Source organism: Pongo pygmaeus, chromosome 12 (assembly GCF_028885625.2).
Source record: "Pongo pygmaeus isolate AG05252 chromosome 12, NHGRI_mPonPyg2-v2.0_pri, whole genome shotgun sequence".
In the NCBI taxonomy this organism is placed as follows: domain Eukaryota; kingdom Metazoa; phylum Chordata; class Mammalia; order Primates; family Hominidae; genus Pongo; species Pongo pygmaeus.
The window spans coordinates 67,070,094-67,096,730 of record NC_072385.2 but is presented as its reverse complement, the minus strand read 5'-3'; the positions used below and the strand labels follow the sequence as shown (position 1 = coordinate 67,096,730).

Genomic DNA, 26,637 nt, shown 5'->3' with positions numbered 1-26,637 from the left:
AGAGTAGCAGACTGTTGTGCCAGAGGGTTTGTTGATGTTGAAAATATAGTCAGAATCAGTGGCGGCATTTTGTTTTCCTCTTTGCCTGGAGTGTTTTTGTTTTCCTTAGTAATAAAGCATGCAATTACTTACAGAATAACTATTTGTAGATATTATTTTAGCTTGGAAGCAGAAACTGGCAAATTATAAGTGTGCCAATGCAGCTCTGAGCTGGAACCATGGTTGCAGGGGGATGGGAAAGGTGGCATGGTTATGTGCTCCAGCCCTCCATGGCTTTGTCATTATGCCATGGGATCCTACCAATAAGGGTTCACAGATGCCTCTTATTTGGGTTTCTGATTTGTGCTCCCACAGCCCTCTTGGAACAGAGATCATGATGACACGGCATCTACTCGTTCAGGAGGAACCCCAGGCCCTTCCAGCGGTGGCCACACATCACACAGTGGGGACAACAGCAGTGAGCAAGGTAGGAGAGATGTTATTCTCTTTTGCTACTTGTTTCATTTTTAAGGATTGAAAAATCAGAAATGTCTAGTGAGTTACTAAGTATACAGTTTTTCCCAGAAGATAAACCCCCTTTAACTTGAGAATCAGCTCATCTTATTTTATTCTCTCACCCTGTTCTTCTGTGCTATTCCAGCTGCCTAACTGTCTGTCACCTGGCCAGCTTCATAAAACAGGGTAGTGAATTGACTGAGGGCAAGATTAGAGAAGCAGCTTAGAAGTTTGAATGTGAATGAATACTATGCCACTCATACCCTGCTATACAAATAAAAAGTATTATTGCTACTTGCCCTCAGAGGCTTTTCAAGAGCTCATGAAGAAACACCCACTAGGATTCCAAGTTAATGATGTCTTAGGATGCTTATAAGGCTGTGAGCCCTTTAGTAGCACATGCTCGGCTTCCCTCTCCACTGGGTTGAAGCCATTTTTTTCTGGTTTTACTTATCTGAATCTCCTAAGTGCTTGACTTCATTGCAAAGCCAGATTAAATAAAATTTAGGAAGACATGGAAAGATAACAGGTTAATTTGTGTTGTCCTGTGAATGCACATACCTATGTGTGTGTGAGTGTCCATGGATTATGCATGTTTGACTATAACTGGTAGGAAATAAAGTTTAAACATCAAGCTAGTCTTCAGCAAAAGGGCGAATTGAGTATTCAAATGTCTGTACTGCTTTTCATGAGAGCCTGCTGTGTGGATTTTGTGTTCCATTAATGCAATTAAAGTTTAAAAGAGAATTCTTTATCTGAATATAAAAAGGTTGTTTTATTGAAGTTGACTCTGAGCCCACAGTAGGTACATACTTTAAAATCTGGTTTTATGATCATGTTTCACTGGAGTGCTGTTAGACAACAAAGGAATTTTGTTGTCTAACTTAGTTGGGCTCTACCAATTAAAATTGCAAAGGCTACAATGAATTTAGCATGATTAATTTGAAAACAAAAACAGGAAAGTTAATTTTTTTGAGGCACATGTATGCTGTTTCTACTGGGAATAACTTCTACAAATATAATTTTAAACATTTGAGACATTTTGTTGTTCAAAGAAAAGTTGCTGACTTCATCACAACTATAAGCCTAGTAAAAACGGAGCCCGGAATAGTAAACTGGTTCAGAGCTGAGGCAGAAACAGGTAACCTCTGACCTCTGACTTTTACTGGAAAATGATATGCAGCATAAATCCAAGGGGCCTTTTTTCTTTCAAGTGTGTGTATGTATGTGTTATGGCGTTGCTGTTCAGAGCGTTATAGTTAAGGTGGTGTCAGCACTTTCAATATAAAGCCCTACTTTCATAACTCTACTTACACTATGAGTTTTCAAAAAGGTGTAAATGGAATATAAATTCTTTTTCCTGTAGCCCAAAATTGCTACATGGGGTCGCAGCCTAGTGTTTGGCTTGTTTCTTTTTCTTTTTCATTTCTTGCTTTTCAAAACTTATATCATCTGAGAATAGGTAGATAGTTCAGCTGCTGCATTGAAGGCTTGCAAACTGCTGAAATGCACTTGAATTTAAAATTGTAATGCATCTGTTTTCTCAAACATAGTATGATAAGAGGATTTTCAGATAGCAAATGCCCAATACCAGTTCTTCTCCTCTGACATGCTGTAACAAGGAATTAGGAATGTTGTATGCTGCTTCTTCCTTCAACAAGTGTTCTCCAAAGGCCTATTTAATAATTTGATTGTAACTAGGAGCTACATATTATTCACATTACTAACTTTCGACTTATAATGTTTCTTCCTATATTTTTTCTTTTTATGTTTTATATTTGAGTCCAACACCTCGTTGTTTTTAAGGCAGTTTCACATAAATTATCTTATTTGAATGATCTCAGCTGAATCATTTAAAAACAATCCTGGGTAGCAGATTAAGTAGGTCTATCCCCACTTGACAGAGGAGAAGAATAAGGCACGAAGAAGCTGAGTGATTTGTTGAGGTCCCAGTGGAGCGTCAGACCTAAACTTCCAGTTTCCCAATTACTTAAATAAGGTTCTTCTCATCAGACCCTCTTTCCTCATCTCTCTACTAAAAAACTACAGTCAATAACTTCCACTGTCATCAAATAGAAACTTTCTGTGCTGGTTTCCCCTACCCCACCTTTCTGTGCTTGATAACAGAAGCTGTTGGGAGCCCCACCTTCAGTCTTATTTGTCCTTCCTTGTGGGTTTTCTTTGGCAGTGGAATTTATTCCTGCTAAATGCAGAATGATGCCTGAAAGTGTTGCTGCAACAGCTTATGCACACTTTCATGCCAGCCATCACCCTTCTAAACCTTTTTTTCATCCCTGAGACCTGCAGAGCTTGGTCTTTGTGCAGCCTTCGGATTAACTGTGCACAGTGGCTTTTCCATGTTTTCCCTGTTTGCCTTTTCTGGCAGGCATGGATGTGTAAGCTGTGCCAGCATTTGGCCTGTAGTACATGTCCTAAATAGTTATTTACACAGTTTGAGTCCATTTTAGTCAACTGGGTAAATAACAGCCCTCTTCAAAAGATTTATAAATCCATAAATATGTCTTTATACATACCCAATAGACAGAAATAACTCAATCTGTCAAGAACATATCCAAAGAGGTGTTTCCCCCACAGACAGGAGTAATACATATTTTAAAACTTTCTCTGCCATATTATTTGTACTGCATTTCTTTTTTCCTCATTTCTTTTCCATTTTTACCACTTCATTATGGCACCTGTGGTTAAAAAAAAAAAGAAAAGAAAGAAAGAAAGGAAAGAAAAGAAAACAAAAAAGAAATCCTCTAGGCTTTAGTCCTCTGCTAAATAACCTTATCTGCTACACAGTGGAGGCATGTAACAGGCTATATATATATACATCTCAACTGAGTCCTATTCTTTTGAACTTTCAAAGTAGATAAAATTAAATAAGTTATGCAAGAAATTTTAAGTGTTCTAAGATTTCAAAATACAGTAAGAGTTTCTGGTTAGAGCTTCAACAATTTGGGGAATTTTGAATGACTGATAATTTGCTGAATTAGTAGCTGTTGTGATCAGTGAAAGAGTTTTAGTACACATTTTTACCTAAACATTAAAAAAAGAAATACAAAATCCATGGCTGGGAGCAGTGGCTCACGCCTGTAATCCCAGCAATTTAGGAGGCCAAGGCGGGGTGGGGGTCACAAGGTCAGGAGTTCAAGACCAGCCTGGCCCACATGGTGAAATCCCATCTCTACTAAAAATATGAAAGTTAGCCAGGTGTGGTGGCGGGCGCCTGTAATCCTAGCTACTTGGGAGGCTGAGGCAGGAGAATCGCTTGAACCCGGGAGGCGGAGGTTGCAGTGAGCCGAGATCATGCCACAGCACTCCAGCCTGGGTGACAGAGCAAGACTCCATCTAGGAAAAGAAAAAAAAAATCCAGTCGTGGGCATTCTGAAGAGAATGTACATAAGATATGTAATTACAAAAATACCAAGGTACTATTATTCAGGGATTTAATGTTTATTCACGATTTACACAATATATCTTTCCCTCAATTCAAATTATTTATCATGACGACCCTTTTTATGATATCTACTTCCATTCATATTAATACTTGTCGCCCCTTGCAGGAGATTGATTCTTTAATAGTAAAGTCCTTTTCAATTGGCATTTAAGAGGGAGGGCCTCACATCTGTGTTTGGTTGGGGATTCTGCTGCTGTTGCTACAACATTGATTTTGTTTACTCCATAACTTCCTCAAAGTACTTCCAAAGATACCAGATTGAATCCTTATTTTATCCCTGGCAATTACTTGCTTTATTTTCCCATTTCACAGGAGAAAGAAGTAATAGCTCAGAAATATTGAAGAGTAACTGTCAAAGTCAGCTTCAGTTTCTTGGTCTCTTGGGTTTGTAGCTGCTTTAGGATGGGGTGTCTGTTTCCAGGGCTGCCAAGTAGTGTCTCATAGGTACGGGAGGTACATGATAGCAGAGATGTGTGTCTTTCATGTGTCTTTTGCATCCTACTGTGCATGGCTGCCCGCCTGACCATAATCAGAGCCTACTCTAGGAACTGTGTGTTTTGGAGTGCGAGAACTTCAAGCAAATTGGGTGCCTCTTTCCCTAGGTTTTTACTGTTTCCCCAAAGGCCTGCCACAGCCACTCTATGCCTCTTAAGCAGCTTCAGCTACAATTGACCACATTTTTGAGTCTGAACAGGTCTCTGTTTTTGCTTTAAAGTAAGAGAGCTAAATAAATGATGGTAAAAAGATAATAAAATAGAACATGAAGGACTGTCAGTCAGTGTAGGTATTTCCATCCCCTCACTTTTCGAGTGAGGTCACGGAGGCTCAGAGCGATAAGGAGACTTGTCCAAGGCCATACACTGGCTGGTGCTCGAATCGGGACTTGAACCCATGCAGTCTGACTCTAGAGCCCAAGCTCCTAACTATGACGTCCTATTTGATACACTGCTTTACTGGAGAAACAGATCATTTGACAGACATTCTTTCTGTTACCAATTTGACAACTCTCCCCAGTTGTCTGTACTGAACCTGGCGCTGTGCTCCCTAATGGTGACCTAGCTATGAATAAGACAGAATCGCCTTAGACTCAGAGGGGTAATGTTCTGTTGGGGAGGGAGAACCTAGTTTTGCATGCTAAGTAGAATGATGAATTAAGTATTTACAAAGGGAGCATGATGACTGATATGATTCATTGGTATTATGTAGTAAGAGCCTATATCATTTCACTCATTCAAAGACTTAGTGAATTAAGAATAGAAGCATGGGAACAAGTAAAGATATTGCTCTTGCAGAACATTTTCCACTGAAAGCTCATCATATTTTCCTCTTTTTTGAGGATAAAGAAAAAGTATTATTTCTACATGGAAATTTGATGTAAAACATTTTAACCCTAAAGGCTTTTAATGATTGCTGGAATCTCTAAAACCCACTTACGAACTTCTCCTTTAGGGGGCAGGACTCAGAATAACAATAGTACCACTTAAAAAAAAAAAGGCAAAACCAGCATGCCGGGATGTTTCTTAAAGAAGATTAATGCTAAGCACTGCATTTCTCTATCATAATGTATCAATAGTTGCAGTGCCTCCCACTGCCCCATCCCCCTCCACACCAGCTTTTGTGTGAGTCCAGGCAACCTATAGGCAGAAGGCAATTCCATTTATTATTGAGGGGAATCTCAAGGCAGTTGTTCCAGACCTGTGAAGCCAGCAGGCAGAGCGGCCTGAGAGGGTGTGGGGAGCACCGGGCAAGGGAGGTGGGGAAGGGGCCACATTATGTTCCAGATGACTGAGTAACGATTTATATATCACTTGCCTCTTTTACGTGAAGAAGAAAAGTAATAACAGCCCAAACCCAGGCATTTGAAACAGTCAGCTGTCCGATGAATAATGGGATAGGTGGGAAGGAGTGCTCTGATTGGATGTCTTAATGAGCACATTTCGCACAGAGTTTGGGCTGTAGTTCCCCTTGACCCTTGCCCTTTATTGACCAAACTGACACTTCATTTTTCACATACTTCCAATTATGGCTCGGCTTAAGTGTTGCCCTCCCTCCTTTATTTCTTTCCTATGGACAACTTGAGAGTGGCTGAGGCCACAGAAGATATTTTAATTTGAAAAACTACCGTAGCAACTCAGGTTCAGGATGTAATCTGAAACTGCTGTCACTGCAGCTTTTCAGCTCAAAACACAAAGTTAATACTGCTTGTTTCTAGACAATTTTCTTTAAAAAAAAAACAAATGAAAAAATCTAACATATTTTACAAACAAAATGATAACCTAAGAACCTTGAAAATGAAGGAAAATGGTTATAAATGGTAATTTTTATTTTTTGTTGTTTCATTTGTCTGTTGGTCACAGTGACTTGAATGATCTCTATTTGTTCACACTTGCTTCTTAAGCCTGTACCTCTCCAGGGACTTCTTGTATTTCAATGGCACTGTAATGATTTTGACTAATACACTTTTGAGAGGAGAGAAAAGTAAAGTATAATTGTGACCACAGACCTTAGAGCATCGCAGCCCTGTGTGTTCCTTTGGTTATATTTAATGTTGACCTGCAAATTAAAGTGTGGCCTTTGCATGCAGTGGCAGGCAGAATAGGAAAATGATTTCCTGGTGGGAAAAGTCAGGTGTAAAAAAGAAAGGGGAAGTTATTATGCTCCACAAATGGCCGTTATCAAAAAGTCTATATTATTAACTTATCAAACATGTTGAATGAGATGTAGAGACAGAGAACTGTTTTCCCAAGAACACCCTGTAATATACTCACCTTTCCTTTTACTGACTCATCAAATGTGAGTAACAGTGTTCTGTTTTCCACCTGCTTGACTTCTAGCTCATGAAATCAGGTCATCTTAAAGAAAAATAACTTCATCATCTAAAAGTAGTAACTATATTTAGGGGCACGAACTTGGCCATAAACATTTTCATAGAAAGTGCCTCTTCTCATTATTAGGCAACATCACCAGTAAACTTGAGGTCATTGTTTTTCATCTTAAACAACCAAGAAGTGCATTTGAAATTATTTACAGCCGAGTAGAGATATTCTTCGAACACGGAAGTATTTATCTGAAAAGTGGATGAAGTGTTATCTACTTTATTATGTAGCCCTCTAGCATATCTGTGACATATTTTTACTGTAATATGGTAATAAAAGAATATGTAAAAGACAGACAAAAGTTCTGTCTTTTTCTGTAAGGTGACCTCTGTTACCAAGTAACTGCTTTACTTATGAGCTTATTAAAAACTCAAAAAATGAGCTTTTCATACTTCACAGGCATTGATGTGAAAATGAGCTGTCCTGTGAGTGGTTTTCTTGATCATTTTTAGAACAATTGATTAGCCAAAGAGCTCCTGTCATTAGCTGACATTGACTGATAGCAATTTGTCACAAGCTCTGAAGGTCAGCTAGATAGTTGGAGTTTCAGCTTGTCTTTGATTGACCTTTACTGATTCCATCCTCATGTGATTGGGTTTGAATAGTTCTGACCCTCAATTGGAAAAGACAGGGCATTAGTCAACAGAGTCATTTCTTATATTTTCTGTTGATTGCTCGTTTTTATTTATGTGTGAATTCATGGTCTAGATTTCTTATCAAATTTTGAACTCTTGTTTTTTGAAATTTAAAAGGTGTGATATTTATTGTGTGACCTGTAAGTCACAATTCTGTTTTCCCTTTGGTTTGCACACTTGATTTGTGATGTCAGAGACATCTGTCTACTGGCCACTGTTACCTGTGCAGATACTGGAGTTTCGTTGCAAGGGATGGATCAAAATTTTGTTGTTGCTGTCATTTTTTAAGAAATACCAACTCCGGTGTGACTTGTAGCACGTCTAAAATTATACACCAATTCTTTTATTTTCCTAGAATTGACTACTTTTGTTTCCCAAGACTCATGCAATATTTTAAAATAAGAAATAAGTAGTAAAGAAGTATATGAATAATGATCTTATGTCAATTCATCATTTAGCTCTGCAGCCAGAGGCATGAAAACTTTTTAAAAAGTATCTTCTTCTCAGTTTCACTCAGTTGGCTGTAAATTAGAGAAAGCTCCCCTAGCTAAAAGGGCATTTGCTTTTCAGTGATAGTGGAATATATTTTCTGTTTTCATGGACCTGGAAGTTAATTGTTCATAATATTCAGTTCTTTCTTTTCAAAACTGTAAGTATTTTCCAAAAATACATCACATATAGAGAAATATGTTCCACATCATATTAATACCATGCATTGTATTGTTTTATGTAAATGATGAAAATGGAGATATTAGCTTTAAAAACCCAGATCTTAATCTGTAATTATTTAATTCAGTTTTTATATAAGGCCTTTTCATTCTCTTATCCTTTCTCACCTTCCCTTCTTCTCTTGAGTCTGCATTGGGTTTTAAACTATAAGCAATAACTTGTTTTTCAGGCCAGATCTACCACGCATTCCAGGGCCACCACACACAGCCTGGCACAGCTCAAACATGTGTTTCAGTTTCTACCCAAGGAAATAAATAAGGAGAGAATTCGTTGTTTCAGGTGGTAGATTCTTCACATGGTGTCATTCTTGGCAAGGTAGAAGTGAGGAAGTTAATTTTAGGGAAGCATCCATTTAACATAGCCCAAGGAGATTAAAAGAGTTTAGAATTATAATCTCTCCTGCAGATAAGCCAAAATATTATCATGAGTTGTGTTTAAGTGGGGGATGGGAATGTAAATTTATACATTCTAATCAAGTCATTAAAAATAGATTAAGCCCTTACTGTGTGCCAGGTACTCTGTGTGAGCTATAAAAATGAGTAGGTCATAGTATTTGCCCTTAGGAAGTTCCCGTGTGCTACCAAGAACATCAAGCATATCAAAGTAAAATATTTGCTAAATACTGGATATTCTTAGGGTGCCATGAGTGTATTTATTTCACAACATGCCAATGACCCAGACATGGTGAACTCCATGGTCAGGCCTGCTGGATGAAACACAGCATGGTGAGTATTAGGTTCAAATTGCAGAGGGACAGCGCTACCTTGGTAGGTGTAGACATTCAGCATCTATGGGGCCCTGTTAGGTGGACTTGGCTCCAGAGCCCACTCTTAGGAAACTTGGTCCAGTCCTTCTGCACTGCCATCAGCCAGCCAGTGCCTCTGCTGTCTGAACCATTGGGGTCATCATTGCATTCACCGCCATTAGTCACCTGGCTGCTGACTCAGATTGATCTTCTTCAAGGGAATCTTGACATTTTGAGGAGGAGAGGACCCCTTTGGCAGTCTGGTGAAGCCAATGGATACCTTATCAGAGTAATATATTTATTAATGTATAAAATAAAACCCATAGGACTACAAGGGCAGTGAATTGTATCAAAATTCAATCTTCTAAATATTTTTTAAAGCCAAGTTGTAATATAGTAATATAAGGCCGGGCGCGGTGGCTCATGCCTGTAATCCCAGCACTTTGGGAAGCCGAGGTGGGCGGATCACCTGAGGTCAGGAGTTCAAAACCAGCCTGACCAACATTAAGAAACCCCATCTCTACTGAAAATACAAAATTAGCCGGGTATAGTGGTGCGTGCCTGTAATCCCCACTACTCGGGAGGCTGAGGCAGGAGAATCGCTTGAATCTGGAAGGCAGAGTTTGCAGTGAGCCGAGATCGTGCCATTGCACTCCAGCCTGGGTAACAAGAGTGAGACTCCAAGTCAAAAAAAAAAAAAAAAAAAAAAAAAAATATATATATATATATATATGGTAATATAAGTGCTCTGTTAAATAGGCTTAAATAACAAGATCTACTAGTAATTCTGTTGTCTGCTGAATTTTTGAAGTAGTGATAAATGTAAATCATGTTTTAAGATATTTGTAACAACTATATTGTGATATGCAAATATGATTTCCATTGGGAACAAAGTTACAGGTCCTGCTAATAGTTCTGTGGTTTGTTACTTACTTACATACATGCATGAAGGAAATGCTAATTCTAATTGAAGTTATTGATAATAAAAATGTAATTTTTCCTCTTCTCAAGTACATATATCCCCTGAATTCTAACCAAGGATCTCCCTTGAGGGGGTGTCTATATAGCCCAGGTTAACAACTTCTAAACTTAAGTGTCAGAAGTTAAACGGGTTTGGGGATGTATAGCTATCCCTTGGTATCCCCCAGGGATTGGTTCCAGGACCCTCTCCCCTCAACCCTGCAGATACCAAAATCTTCAGATGCTCAATTCCCTGCTATTAAATGGCATAGTATTTGCATATAACCTATGCACATCCTCCCATATACTTTAAATAATCTCTAGATTACTTACAATACCTACTACAATGTAAATGCTTTGCAAATAGTTGCTATACTGTATTGTTTAGAAAATAATGACAAGAAAAAAAGTCTGTACATGTTCAGTACATATGCAATCATCCATTTTTTTTTCAAATACCTTCCATCCTCAGTTGGTTGAATACATGGATGTAGAACACATGTATATGGAGGTCTTGACCTTAAATCATGCCATCCACCTAATCACTTGTTCTCCCTACTCCTACCCTTGGACACCACCCTCTGCCCCACAGTGTGCATCTAACAGAAGATGGGTGGAGACCAGCAGCAGCATCTGAGGATCTTTTGAAGGATTATAGGGCTGAGGTGACACTGAATTCTGAGACAGGACCCTGTAGCAAGGGTAACTATGCTACCCTGGGAGGATGTTTTTATGTCCTATGCCCTTCCCAGTAGCAGCCATGATTCTTCCCGCCCTGAGCTGTGATATTTAGCTCTCCCCCTGACGTTATTTCTCTTTCTCATGGGTGATAGCACTAATTAAGAATAGTAGTAGAGGCTTTGGCTGTTGGCCTAGCAAAAACTAACCCAAACAGTAAATTTATGCCAAGCATTTTCCTTAGGAAAAGAAAAAAATGTAGGCATTGTCTACCTGTTGTATTGATTAGTCCCAGAAATGTAGTTGGTAAAGCTGGGTTTTGCTCAAGTGTCTGGCTTTGTGGATTAGCTCAGTCTTGCAGATAGTTTTCCATAATTGCTTAACCTAAAAGCATTCTATTTGATTAGTACAATTAGTTTGGCTTTCTCCCACTTATTAATATCAATTCATATGCATTCCCTCCTAACATTGCTCACTTTATTTTGTAACAAAGAATGAAGACAGCAGAACTTCCTGTTACTTATTTCCATATTAGAAGAAAAAGAGAATATGACCTTACGTAGCAAAGCTTACATTTTTAAAAAATGTATATTTTTAAGAAAGAGAGAACTCAAGAGTGAATGCAGAAAATATTGAATTTGCCAATGGGCTTGTTGCTAGGTTATTAGCATTTACTGTTGTAGTTTGACTCTTTCCTTGAGTGCCCCTACTTCTTATGACAGCCAGGACAGGTAGCACCTTGATACCCTTTTATACTTTAATACCTTGGGAGAAAAGGATATATTGATTTTAAAATGCATATATATACACATATACATATAAATATATGAATATAGATATCATTTATAAATATAAAATATAAATATGCACATCTGTATAAATAAATATATATATTTATAAAAATATTTATAAATATGTTATTTATAAAATAAATATATAAATAACATTTATATATTGTATATATTTATATGTGCATAAATATAAATATGTATATATATTCTCCCTCTCATTCTAAGAAAGGATTTAAGGAAATTAACAAAAGTTTATAGTATACAATAGGATAAAAAATGTGAAGATGAACAAATTAGAACAAAAGCAAAATAAACAAAAAACCAAGAAATAAGGATAGTACCGAGCAATATAAATTATAAGATCATGTACAATTACTAGAAATAGGTATTAATTTGGCCCTGAGCTTCCTAGCAGCTAAAACAAAGACTGAAATATAATTAATTACAAGATTTACAACATCCATGGAAGTTGCTCAGAAGAATCGATTTGACTGGCATTAAGATCTGAAAGAAATTCTCCTCCTATCCTCACACAGGGAGTCCAGGGAGATGGCACAGGCTGGCATCCTTGACAGCATCTGTAGGACTCCTCTTACGTTCCCCAGCTCCTAGAACAATGCTGCAGTTACAATAATTGCTGATACATATTTGATTGATTAGACTAGGTATCTGTAATCATATTCATCCTTTTGTTTCTTGAACTCATTGGAATCTAACTGAGTCTTGATTTCCATGGTTGAAATGAATGACAGCCTATTTTGATGTGACCCAAGGTGCTGAGTATTTGGTGATGCCATGAGGCCTTTCTTCGCTTGTCTGTCTCCTTCTTCTGACCATTCTCTGGTGGGTTCGCCTCATTCTCCAGTCTTTTCTCCCTCCATCTGAAGTCAGGAATAGGGGTGAGGATGCTGTTGTTGCTCTGGTTATTATCCCCGGGAACAGGGTTAATGGAGCCAGAGAGATTCAGGTAAACAATGATTAGAATGGAGATGCTGAGAGGCTGAGCTGGGATGCCAGAATGGAAGGTTCAGATGCTGCAGTCCTTAAAAATGAAAGTTCTGAGGGAATATGACTTCAGCCTATAAAGGTGGAGGGGGCTGAGTGTTATGAATATTTGGCTTACCTCATCCTAGCACCAAAAACATCCCCTCAGGTAAAAGGAATACATTTACTACAAATAAAAGTATTGCTTGATGTACATTTTAAGCATATGAGAGGAATACTCCCAAAGATAGAAGTGAAAAGAGAAATATTCCCATTTATTAATTGAATTAATTAAATGTCCACTGCATACCAGTCCTGTGCTAGATGTGGGAATTCAGAGTGAAAGAGGTCATTTCTGGAATCAAGAAACTGACAGTCCGGTGGAGGAACAGACAGTTTAATATATCATGGGTTAAGTCTCCCTAGTGAGCAGGTTCTGAGAAATTTGGAAGTAGAGGAATGGTACCTAACAAACTGGCACAGGGGCAGCACCTGCCTGGCATCAGACGGGCCTCTCTCTAGTCTTTCCATGGTGGCCATTTTTAATGGATCACAGCACCTTGTCACTGGGCCTGAAAGGAGTGCAGATGCAGGTCTTTCTCTACACAGTGCTCCAGCAACCACTACCTCGTCTCCCGGAGTTAGCCCTAGAAGAAATTGGTTTTCTATTTCTGATCTCCCACTCAGTCTCCTAAGAGAGTGAGTCTACGATGGAAACTTGGGAGAGATGGAGAAGAGGGGCATGTAAGGAAAAAAAAATTAGCTTGTGTAAAGGTAGGAAGGAGAGAGAGCATGCCACTTTGGGGACTTTGTGTGTGCCTCAGCATGAGCAGAGAGTGGGTGTGAGAGAGGAAGAGTCTGAGGTGAGGCCCAAGAGGTAACAGGGGCAAGACCACAAAGGGTCATATTTGTCATCTTAAGGCCATATTTGTCATTCTGGCATTGGTTTAGCAGGCAGTAGGGAGTCATTGGAAATGTGAAGGTTGTGGCGTGGTCGGATGGAAGTGAAGAAGGAATTGGAGCAGGGGGAGGCTGGAGTTAGCACGAGAGTTATTCAGAAATGTTGCAGAACTTTACTAAGGCAGGGGGAGGAGGCTAGAGAGAGTAGCTTTGAGGAGGAAGACTGGACCGGACAGAGAAACTGAGTGGACGCAGAGGGCAGTGGAGTGCAAAGGCTCTGGGATGATGCCAAGGTTTCGGAAGACTGACTACACAGACTACAGGTCCCATCGGCATGCTCTTTCTTTGTCTTCTTCGGAATGTAGCTTTGCCACTCTAGATGGGAGAAAATGCAGCTGGTCATTGAGGGCTGTGGCTTTTCTCCTACACCCTTGCTGGGCAGAGGTGATGCTTTTCCCACCTGTTCCTGAGAATGGCTTGCAGAAATCCTGCTAATTCTCTCTGCTGCACTGCTTTCCCTCAAAGAAGGCTCTGGCTCCGTGGAGATCAGGGGCTGGGTGGAAAGGAAGAGGCCAGCCAAGCTGTCATGGGAATTTGGTGACTCATTTCATCAGTTTACTGCTCTGAAAATGAGGTGACTTCCCCCTTTGCTTGACAACTGATTGATGAACATTTCCTGAGTATTTGCAGAATAGATGTTTTGCTTCATGGGCCTTCATGTTTATGCGCTCCCAGTGGATTCTAATCTTGGTGTGCTTCAGCCTTTCCCACTTCTCAGCTGCTAATTTTTCTTTTTATGTAGAGTCTTCAGATTACCTGCCCAAGACTTAATAGAATGCAGGATTAGAAACAGTATACCGTTATGCCTGCTGATACAACTCTGGTTACTTTGACTTTTTGCCAGAATGTTAAAGAATGAAGGATACCTTTTTACACTGAAACAGTATTTATTTGGCTAAAAACACTATTACCTGGTACTTAGTGTGTCTACACTGAAAGCTGTCTTTCAAAGTAGCATACTTCATTTTGTGTGTCTAGAATTTCTCGTTTTGTTTTTAGTTTTTACTTTCTTCCCCAAGATGTGGGTTTATGTGCTTTTAGAAGAATTAACCTTACTTTGTTTCCATTTTTCCTGATGCTCTTGATAGTGAAGGAATCAGCTTTGGAAAACGTTAATTGGTCCACTAAATAATGGAATGTTAATACAAGTTACATAGCGAGAAGTGGAAGCATTGCTTTTAGGCCCCAAGAATAGACCTTAGGCTCATTTTCCATAACTGAAATGGAAGCAATAGGTTTGCATTATGTGGATCAGAGTCATCATCTTAGACACTAGCCATAGTCCCTAGATTTAATTTTCATATTTCAAATGGAGGCCGTAAGTTTAACATGTCTTACTTTGCAGCTGGAACAGATTCTATTTTTAATCCGTAAGTTGCATATGGCATGGAGCCATGTGCTGCCCAGATCCAAATGCATAACTCCTGTTGATATCAGTGAGCTTCATGATGAATTGGAAAGAACTATGTGGTCTTGATTCCAAACATCTATCAGACTTTTTAGGATTAAACGTGCTAAACAAATTCTAGCACTTTTCAAGTTAAAATGGAGTGTTTTTGAATGTAGCAACCATGCTGGCTTAAAGGAATAATGCAACAATTCCAAATAGACACACACACACATAACCGTAGAATTGGTTTTCAGGCAGAGAAAGGCAACTGGGCTCAGGAAACTGGCTGGCATAGTAAAGGACATGGCTGTATTGAGCTACACAAAATTGCCTTTAAATAGAAAAGATAAGAGGAGAAAGCCTTTTCTTTGGATGGTACTCTGCTCATCAGGGTACACATTATTGTTGGTGAGTAATTCTAGCAAGAGCCCTCTTGTACTTCCTCATTCTTATGACCGCAATGGTGGGAATTGTCTGGCAATATTCATTCAGAACTGACAGATGTTTGCATCTATAAATAAATGTACTCAAATCATAATTGTTATAACAAGATTGTTTGATTACCTGGCAATGGCCTTGTGCTGAGATAGCTTTTGGATCACCTGTTCTTCGGGAATATTTGACAGACCTCATGTTTATTACCCAATTGAATGTCAGTAGCAATTGCTGCTAAAGAAAAAACAAAAATGCAAGTACTTGTTGACCTTGACTTTTTTCCACAAGAGATTGGACTTGATGGCTCTATTGCAGTTGAGCTGATAAGGGTTATAAACAGTAGTTTAAAGAAAATGTTTTATTCCCAGAAGAAAACACCCTATTTGCTGTGAGAAACGGCAATAGACATATATGCCCTTTGCCAGATTTTCTTAATTTACCTTTATTTGGGCTGTGGGAAAAAGATATGCTGGAAAAGCTTTTTATGGCTTTAATGTACATTTGCATAGATTGTTAGATTGTTATAATTTGTGAATGGTGTAGTTAGTAGATTGAATACAATTTAAAAGAAGCCAATGATGTTTCTATGATTTATGATAATGTGATTTTTTTTGAAACTGTCATGTTAATATAAGATTGTGTTTCAGAGATGAAGATCTTATAAAAATGCAATAGACTTATGGTGCCAAAATGCTCTTTTTGGTTTTAATTAAAAACATAAAAGTGTCATTGGTTAATATGATCTCACTAGGCGCAAAGAAAGAAAATTGATCCAGTGAATATTTACATGGGACATTCCAGAAATGCACTGGGAGATAAGGCAATCAGCACTTTTCTTTAGGCACAAAGTCTTAAGCTCCAGATTTGAATCAAGAAGCCCCGGGCCATGAAGGATTCCCCTTTTCTTGGTGAGACAGTAAGGCTCGGTAACCTGCCCTATTTGCTCTTTAAAAATCCCACTGCATTTTCCTTCAGAGGAGAGGTGCTTTGGCTCAATGCCACTGGCTTCAACTTTTGCTCTTAAAATGTTGTTTTGATGCATAGTGTAGTGATGGCTGAATTGATTTCTGTGCATAAACGGTGGCCTAGATTCTTGCCCTGTGGAAATCCATGGAATTAAGAACTCTAGGTTCCTGGAGTGATAAGAGGTAAGCAAATGATTAGATATGCATGCAGGGAAAAAATTCAAATGCTCATAGAATAGAAATAAGGGTCTATATAATTTGCAAGTTTAATGTAAATGCAAGCCACTAATACAACTAATAATTTAATGCTAATATGTGAGGATAAGTAAATGTTATTCTAATTATTTCCTATTTGGTGTGTTCTCAAAGAGTTCTGAGCAAAAAATGTACTGCATTGAAATATTTCCCTGGCTACTCAGGATGAAAATGTGGTCCACTAACAGCTGTGGCCATAATGAAACCTCTGGGATACTAGTGACTAGCATTTCTCTTTACATAGAAGTTTGGGACAATTTGAGATGGCAGAATCTAAGCCAGAGTTTCTTTCAAGGAGATTTAGCACACTGGGATATTATGTGATTTATCCAATGAAGGTACAGGCTGAGATCTAGCTCAATATGCCCTTTTAAGTAGTCACTAGAATTATTTAATAATGCAGAATATATTTTTGGTGAAAAGACTTGATCTTTTTATCTGTTTTTCAAAGTACAAATTTCCTCCTGAAGATAGACAAGTTTTGGGTACGTTTTTGTGAGAACAGACCCTTTGAATGAAATTTTAAAACCATCAGAAAGTCAAAACATATATAATCAATAGGGAATTTCTTGCTGTCTAAGAAAACAATAGGAAAGAAGAGTTCCACTCTCTCCAGTCTTCTTTGCTAAGTCTCATTTCTTTACTTGTGCATTTCTTTGGAGAATAACTGCTTGCTGACTTCTACTTTCCTATGAAACTTTTGTGAAGAATGGTGGAAATCTTTGCAATGACAGATGCCATTGCAGATTATTATGATGTCCATTACTTGGAGAATGAAATTAGGAAGAGTTTATTTCTGACATGGCACATACCCTTCCCTGCAACAGAAAGACTGTAGCCTAGAACCTCTGTTAAAAAAAAAAAAAACACCTACACATCCCCAGGATTTCTGGTGATTCTCTGGTTGATGTGTTAGAAATGAGCAGAGAGGCAAGTCTGCTGCCTCAGGCATCCTGATCCCCTGCAGCAGGAGGGCACCCAGGACATGCGAGCTCAGGTTCCTTTTGGCTGCATGATCAGGGAAAGTGGAAGGCAGGGTATCCTACATTCTTCCTACTACTCACTGAAGGATGTGGCAAGGGCATGAATTGTTTGTGGTTGGCTCTCTATTCTGGTGCTAGGAAAGACTTCTGTGTTTATCTGCATCTTTCTGAGCCCCCGTTGCTATGTAGCCAGCTCCCAGGCCACTTTGTGGGAAAGCTTTCTTTATGATGGATGACGTGGCATTTCTTGTCACTTCCTCAAATTCCTTCCTGCTGCCTATCAGCATTGCTCTGGACTTATCTGGGTTGAGCTTCAGCCAGCTAAAACTAATCCAGGTTCCTATTTCAGAGGAGCAAAATGACAGCAATGACGCTGCCATTCTTTTGGTTTGTGACCTAGGATGCTGGGGAGAAGGAGCAAAAAGAGGAGGGTTGCAAGAGTTGGGGCCCGTTGGCTTGATTTTTCAATCCTGGTACCTTGAGCATCTCTTTATTCTCATGAGTCTTGCCTCTCCATAAGGCTGACAGTATTATTTATTTTCATGTGCAGTTGGAGGTAACTTTTCCAACTCTGACCTGAAGTGACATTTACCTGAGATTGGTTTTATTCCATCCACTGAGGTTGGCGCTGACAATTTTGAGCCTCTTAAATGAGGTCTTACGGAGTTTAGAGGATCAGAGACTTGTGGCTCTTTAGGTCTCATATTCCTTTTTTTTTGAGATGGAGTCTCGCTCTGTTGCCAGGCCGGAGTGCGGTGGCATGATCTCGGCTTACTGAAACCTCCGCCTTCCAGGTTCAAGTGATTCTCCTGCCTCAGCCTCCTGAGTAGCTGGGACTACAGGCGCACACCACCACACACCCAGCTAATTTTTGTATTTTTAGTAGAGATGGGGTTTCACCATGTTGGCCAGGATGGTCTCAATCTCTTGACCTTGTGATCTGCCCACCTCAGCCTCCCAAAGTGCTGGGATTGCAGGCGTGAGCCACCATGCCCAGTGATATTCCATTATTTAATAAATATATTTACTGAAAATCTACTATGTGCCAGGTACAATGCTAGGTGGGAAATTTTTCAAACAAATAACTCATTTTTCATGCATTCTGATTCTGAAAGATGCCCACCCTCGTTCATTGTGAGCCTCACACCACCACCCTTATGGCGGAGCAGAGATTTGTGTCTCTATTTCATAGGTGAGAATTACCTAAGGCCTGACAGGGTGTGAGTGAGAAAACAACAGGACCTAAGTCAGTCAGGTTTCTCAATTCCAACAATTTTCTTTTTTACCAGGTTAAGAAGTAACCTAGTAACTGATATCTTTTTGGTTCATTTATTTCTGAAATGTGTCTACCAGTTCTCTCTCTCTGTCTCTCGTTAGAAAGAGAGAAGACAGAATGACATATGAGGAAGGATCTTTAGAAGAAAGCGATCGGGCACTGCTTAGCATTATATTTCGTTCATTCATTTATTCATTCACGGAGACCCTTCTGTATAGAGGGCACTGTGCTAAGTTCTGGGATGACAGAAATGAGTAAGACCAATCCCTGCCCTCAAGGAATTGATAGTCCAGTGTTTGTTTCTCCCTTTACCCCTGAATTGAGAACTGTCTGGAACACACGTATTTCCCAATGTTGCTCTCTTTAGGAGTTACCTGCTGTCTCATTCAATATTCCTGATGCCATCTAGTGATATTCAGGCATGAGGGGGTTTCAGTGTAGGATCAGAATGGAAGCAACCCAATATTGGTCTCTACTCATGGAGAACAGACTTTTAATAAATCAGATTTCTACGTGAGATGGTTTGACTTTTTTGGACAGAGGAACAGCCTAAACTCACCCATAAAATGGGAGTAGTATTAGTACCTACTTATAGGACTATTGAGAACATTAAACAAGTTAATATATAGAACTTTGAACCATACCTGGCAATGGTAAGCATTATGTATGTGTTAGCTGCTGTCATTACCACATCATCATTATCAGCTGATTAATTTTTCCCTGTGGAAAAAGAGATTCTGCTTAGGACTGGTGTCCATTTCTAAGGGGAGTTACGCTTATTTATTTATTTATTTTTTGTCTTTTTTTTTTTTTTTCCTTTTTGTGGAGAACGGGATCTCGCTATATTGCCCAGGCAGGACTCGAACTCCTGGGCTCAAGCTATCCTCCCGCCTCTTGCCTCCCTGAGAGCTGGTATTACAGGCGTGAGCCACCACGCCCGGCCGGACTGGTGTCCATTTCTAAATGTGAGTGGTGCCTTCCAAGAAATTGAGAATCAAGTATTATTCCCAAATATGTATTTATTTTACAATGAAGACTGTTTGGCTGCCCTTTTGTGTCAGGACAGAGGGCATTGTAAACTTGGTGGGCCATCAAGATTTTCACTCTCATAGGACTCCCTTCCACTGTCCGTCACTCTGAAATGTTCCATAGGTCTGCCACTTTTACCTGAGGAGGCAGTGATGAGGAAGTGAATGGTTGAGAAGGGACGCAGACTGATTCAATTCTTACCACAAGGCCTTTGGTCTACTGGATTCCTTTTAAACAACTGCTCATGTTCCTTCTATACCACACATTAAAGTGTCTGTGAGAAAATGAAATTTGTGGTGTCAGTTAAGATTACAGGTTGAATGGCATACCTCTTCTTGATGGTCAGACTGGGTTAAGGTTGAGTGTCCTTGGGGGTCCTAGGTGGAATTTCCTCACAGGAGCCAAGTTAGGATGGGGAATATAATTGGCCACTAACAAAGTTTCTTCTTGTGTCTTTGGTCTCATCTGGTCACAATAACCTTTGGTTTTTGATGAAGCTATTGGGTGGTCTGGCCTTTGAATTTCAGGACATCGATGTTACTGGTAAATCTTAAGATATGGAAAGATAATCCTTAGTATTACAGATAAACTTTACCAAATATTCTAGATATCTTGAGAACTAGGTTTGTGACAATTGCAGTTGGTAAAATAAGGTTCAAAATACCTCTTGCCTATTAATTGCAACTAGAAAAGTTTGATTCTGGTAAGTTATGGGGAAGCAAAACTAGATTTATAGGGAGGGTTTTACTTGTTTATAAGAAATCAACTTTACTACTTTTTTCATCTACAAAACGACTCGAAGGTGCTGACTACCCACTCACCCTCTCTGCTTCATCTGGTTATGTCTTTTTCTCTTTTTTATGTATCCAGTGTTGTAGCATAGTTATGATGAGAGCACAGAGAGCCCATTTCCTATTTTGACTATCTTCCTTTATTTTTCTATTGATTCTCTCATGATATAGCAATGTGCTTAAATTTTTTATATTAGCTGCAAGCCCATTTATCCCTTCTCAAGGGATTATAGATGGTTTTCTAACAATCAAACATGATCCCATTCCTTTTTTACAAAAGGAATTTTTTTTCTTTCTTTCTTTCTTTCTTTTTTTTTTTTGAGATGGAGTTTTACTTTTGTGGCCCAGGCTGGAGTGTAATGGCACAATTTTGGCTCACTGCAACCTCTGCCTCCTGGGTTCAAGCAATTTTCCTGCCTCAGCCTCCCAAATAGCTGGGATTACAGAAACGCACCACCACACCCGGCTAATTTTTTTATTTTTGGTAGAGACAAGGTTTTGCCATGTTGGTCAGGCTGGTGTCGAACTCCTGACCTCAGGTGATCCACCAGCCTCAGCCTCCCAAAGTGCTGGGATTACAGGCATGAGCCACTGCGCCTGGCCAAAAAGGGAATTTCTTCTACTTGTGGTGATGACTCTGTTCTGTTGGGGCACCATACAGTGAAAATGTCTAAAGATCCTCATACTATAGCCTAGGATGTTACATAGAAAATTTAAAATATAGGACGAGATTTTTTTTTTGGGGGGGAAGTTTTATGTAACTTACTCTATACAGGTCTAAGAGGATTTTTTGTTGTTGTTTAACCATTTTTTCTTTATTGTTGGCTTTTATATATATATACATATATGATTTTTTATTAATGTACTTTAAGTTCTGGGATACATGTGCAGAACCTGCGAGTTTGTTACATAGGTATACATGTCCCATGGTGGTTTGCTGCACCCATCAACCCATCATCTACATTAGGTATTTCTCCTAATGCTATCCCTCCCCTTGCACCCCACCCCCTGACAGGCCCCACTGTGTGATATTTCCCTCCCTGTGCCTATATGTTCTCATTGTTCAACTCCCACTTCTGAGTGAGAACATGTGGTGTTTAGTTCTCTGTTCCTGTGTTAGTTTGCTGAGAATGATGGTTTCCAGCTTCATCCATGTCCCTGCAAAGGACATGAACTCATCCTTTTTTATGGATGCATCGTATTCCATGGTGTGTATCTGCCACATTTTCTTTATCCAGTCTAACATTGATGGGCATTTGGGGTGGTTCCAAGTCTTTGCTATTGTGAATAGTGCTGCAGTAAACATACGTGTGCCTGTGTCTTTATAGTGGAATGATTTATAATCCTTTGGGAATATACCCAGTAATGGGATTGCTGGATCAAATGGTATTTCTAGTTCTAGATCCTTGAGGAATCACCACACTGTCTTCCACAATGGTTGAACTATTTTACAGTCCTACCAACAGTGTAAAAGTGTTCCTATTTCTCCACATCCTCTCCAGTATCTATTGTTTCCTGACTTTTTAATGATCGCCATTCTAACTGGCGTGAGATGGTATCTCATTGTGGTTTTGATTTGCATTTCTCTAATGACCGGTGATGATGAGCTTTTTTCATATGTTTGTTGGCCACATAAATGTCCTCTTTTGAAAAGTGTCTGTTCATATCCTTCACCCACTTTTTCATGGGGTTGTGTTTTTTTCTCGTAAATTTGTTTAGGTTCCTTCTAGATTCTGGATATTAGCCCTTTGTCAGATGGATAGATTGCAAAAATCTCCTCCCATTCTGTAGGTTGTCTTTTCGCTCTGAGGATAGTTTCTTTTGCTGTACAGAAGCTCTTTAGTTTAATTAGATCCCATTTGTCTATTTTGGCTTTTGTTGCCATTGCTTTTGGTGTTTTAGTCAGAAACTCTTTGCCCATGCCAATGTCCTGAATGTTATTGCCTAGGTTTTCTTCTAGGGTTTTTATGGTTTTAGGTCCTATGTTTAAATCTTTAATCCATCTGGAGTAAATTTTTGTATAAGGTGTAAGGAAGGGATCCAGTTTCAGTTTTCTGCATATGAGTAGCCAGTTTTCCCAACACCATATATTAAATAGGGACTTCTTTCTCCACTGCTTGTTTTTGTCAGGTTTGTCAAAGATCAGATGGTTGTAGAGGTGTGGTGTTATTTCTGAGGCCTCTGTTCTGTTCGACTGGTCTATATATCTGCTTTGGTACCAGTACCATGCTGTTTTGATTACTGTAGCCTTGTAGCATAGTTTGAAGTCAGGTAGCGTGATGCCTCTAGCTTTGTTCTTTTTGCCTAGGATTGTCTTGGCTGTACGGGCTCTTTTTTGGTTCCATATGAAATTTAAAGTAGTTTTTTTCTAATTCTGTGAAGAAAGTCAATGGTAGCTTGATGGGAATAGCATTGAATCTATAAATTACTTTGGGCAGCATGGCCATATTCATGATATTGATTCTTCCTATCTGTGAGCATGGAATGTTTTTCCATTTGTTTGTGTCCTCTCTTATTTCCTTGAGCAGTGGTTTGTAGTTCTCCTTGAAGAGGTCCTTCACATCCCTTGTAAATTGTATTTCTAGGTATTTTATTATCTTTGTAGCAGTTGTGAATGGGAGTTTGTTCATGATTTGGCTCTCTATTATTGGCGTATAGGAATGCTTGTGATTTTGCACATTGATTTTGTATCCTGAGACTTTGCTGAAGTTGCTTATCAGCTTAAGGAGTTTTTGGGCTGAGACGATGGGGTTTTCTAAATATACAATCATGTCATCTGCAAACAGAGATAATTTGACTTCCTCTGTTCCTATTTGAATACCCTTTATTTCTTTCTCTTGCCTGATTGCCCTGGCCAGAACTTCCAATGCTGTGTTGAATAGGAGTGGTGAGAGAGGGCATCCTTGAAAAATAGGACAAGATTTGTGAAGCATTGCATTGACATTCTTTTCTACATATTATTTTTTAGCATTTCCACAATTTTTTATTATGAATGTTTTCATACACGCAGAAAAATAGAACAAGTTGTACAATAAACACCTGTAACTCACCATTCCGTTTCAACAATTGTTAACATTTTGTCATGTTTCTTTGTCTATATACATGGATACACACACATATGTGTATATATTACCATGTGTTCTTCATCAGTGAAAAAATAATATTTAAGAATCCATGGATTTCTGAGGAGATAGATATTTCAACTATACCTATATTCCCCATCAAACTGTTTAACCACTTGTTTTGATGTCTTGAAAACAAATACTGAAACATTTGCATTCAGAATACAGTTGTGTTTGACTCTATGCAAAGATCAGCTCGTGGTGATCAGTTTCTATTTTAAGTAATTGGTTATGTGTATTTCATTCTGGCAACTCTTCAGTGTCTTTCTAAGAGGGCCTGTGGCCAACTTTGAAGACTTGCTGTCCTTGAAATACAGGTTGTACCCCTACTTCGTAACTTACAAGCCATGTGTTCTAGGTTGGACAAATCATAACCCAGCAGGGATAAAATTTCTTCTGTAAATAAAGTAAATTGAGCTAGGTGATTGAATGTTTCCCATCACTTCTAAACGACTGAAAGTCTAAGAACCGAGTTGAAAGTTTGCTTACAAACCTAGCTAGAATGAAGAACCTTTCAGAAACATTTTACATATAGATTGAATGAAGGTCAGTTAAGTTCCACATAATTTCATGGTCAATGAGAAGAAATTCTGAATCTAGGACTTAGTGTCAGTAATAGCCATCAAAAAGTACAAAACCGTAATACCTGAGTTTTCTGAATATCTGGGTGCAAAGTGGTATTACAGATTTGATCCTTTTGCATACAAATATGGCTGAAAAGTTCCAAATACATATCAGCTTTTTTGTTAGACTTTGGATATGTAAGTGCTTTATTTGGTTATTACTAAAATTTCCAAGTGATTTGTATATTTAAATATTTGTCTTCTGCTTTTTTTCTCCAGTATACTTTATCTATGCTGGTGGAAGAGTGTGGGTCAGGAATGACTGGTGTAAACAGATTAATATGTCCCATCAAAAGAAAGACCATTTTAGTTAGATCATGTATGAGGTCACCTTACATGGTTTGTGAAGGGTTTTCATGTTTTTCTCCTTGGATGAAATATATACTTCTGAGAATAATATGACTAGGTCAAATAAACGATGAGCTGGCTGGGTGCAGTGGCTCACGCCTGTAATCCCAGCACTTTGGGAGGCTAAGGCGGGCAGATCACAAGGTCAGGAGATCAAGACCATCCTGGCCAACACAGTGAAACCCTGTCTCTACTAAAAATACAAAAAATTAGCCGGGCATGGTGGTGGGTGCCTTTAGTCCCAGCTACTCAGGAGGCTGAGGCAGGAGAATGGCATGAACCTGGGAGGCGGAGCTTGCAGTGAGCCGAGATTGTGCCACTGCACTCCAGCCTGGGCGACAAAGCGAGACTCCGTCTCAAAAAAAAAAAAAAAAAAAAAAAAAACTATTGGTAAAAAGCAGCTGACAATATCAGCATTTGCTTATTATCTTGGATTTAATCTGTTGATAACAAGGTGAATATATCTGTCCCAGCACACAAGGATAAGAGAAAACTTCAGTCTGATATTGGTTAGTGAAAATTTCAGCAAAATCCTTTTAGTATAACATCTGCCTTAATAAATGGCATTAAAAGCGGGGAGGTAAAGAGGATGGAGGCATTCTTTCTTCCAAATGTAAATATACTGCTGCTTACCTGTCAATCTTATGTTTTCTAAGTTAATTCTTCCTAAAGTTTTTTGTTTTTAACTATGTGATGAGAAGATTACACTGCTAAAGGCCAACTAAATGGGATGTATTATTTGAACCTCTTCCATTGTTTTTAAAATAATTGTTTGTGTTGTAATCCTTTCAAAGAGCCAGCCAGTAGCTGCTTTCCTGTTTAAAGAGTAAGCTCTTTCCATTGGCAGATCACCTTCATTTAATCCTCTGAAAGTGCATACTTAATTCTTAGCAACAATGCATTTTTAGCACCCAGGACATATTACCAAGAAAAACTGAATATGGTAAACAAATAGAAAAATACGCCTTAGTTGTCTAAGAAGGTAATTGTGTCTTGCTTTTGGAGTCTTGTGAATATCCCTCTTGGTACAATTAGCCTCTGTAAATATTTGAACTCCTTTGTAGTTGAAACACTATATATTTCAAGAGGCAGATGAAGGATGGTTTTTCAGGTTGATTCTTAATATAGTAGCCTTACATTTTATTGTTGGCCACACTTTAGGATTTTATTGCCTTAAAATATATCTGTGATTGTTAATATAAAACTTCAATCAACTTGCTTAAATATTGGAAGCTATCAGGATGTGGAACAAGCATGGCATTGTGGAGAATATCACCCTGGCCCAAGTCAAGTGCACGGTGCTGCAAAAGCATTGTGCTAATTTTAGCTTACAAAGAGGATGAAGATAAACTGCCTACCGCTAGTTTGCCATATGCTATCCTGGTGATAATATTCAAGTGCAAAATATTCCATAGAGAGCCTTATTGTTTCAGTAAGGGAAGCCTGGATAAGAGTTAAGCAAATTTCTCCTCAGTAAGTTTATAAGAAATAATGAAGTAAAACAATTCTCAAATGCAGGTAGATGAAATCTGCTAAATTTATTTTGACTTTATTGACTTTCATGGGAGTTGACAGAATTAGTTTTGGTTTATATTCGATTCAATTTTATCTATTTTTCACATGTAAATCTTAAAAATCAATCTGAATAAATATTGATCTCTTTCAGAGAGGCAAAAATATAGTTTGGATTGCATAAAACTGCTTAAAAGACAGCATCCCTTGAAGTTCAATAAAGGAATAAAGCAATCTGTTCAACTGGTTTTAAAATAACACTTTAAAAAGCCTTTTTAAAAATGAAAAAGTCAAAATCCATTACATTTCCATATTTGGCAAATTCAGCATCTACAGTTTCACCGAAGAGTGTTTGACCTATTTATTTGTCACTGAGACCACTTCACAGTGAAGGGATTGTTAGTTCCTGCAAAACTGAGAAAAATCCAACGTGCATAGCGCATTTGCAGATGGAAACAGACTGTGTAGCCAGATTTGGAGGGTGGGTTGGCTGGAAGCTTTGTGTTAACAACTGGTGAAATGCTTGACCTTTGCGTGACCTAGGTCAAACAAACCCCCAACTCAAGAGCTCTCCTTTGACATGGATACCTGT

The 26,637-nt window shown here is 38.8% G+C and overlaps 1 protein-coding gene across 7 annotated transcripts in view; it reads left to right on the top strand.

The window, feature by feature from the left end:
• The window catches only part of MEIS1 (Meis homeobox 1), a 137,705-nt gene that overhangs the window by 28,771 nt on the left and 82,297 nt on the right, over nucleotides 1–26,637 (top strand). For all 7 annotated transcript variants that reach the window (XM_063648651.1, XM_054475606.2, XM_054475607.2 and 4 more), the window contains exon 7: nucleotides 355–466. In XM_063648651.1, the coding sequence (XP_063504721.1) occupies nucleotides 355–466 (112 nt within the window). The remainder of the gene's footprint in view (nucleotides 1–354; nucleotides 467–26,637) is intronic.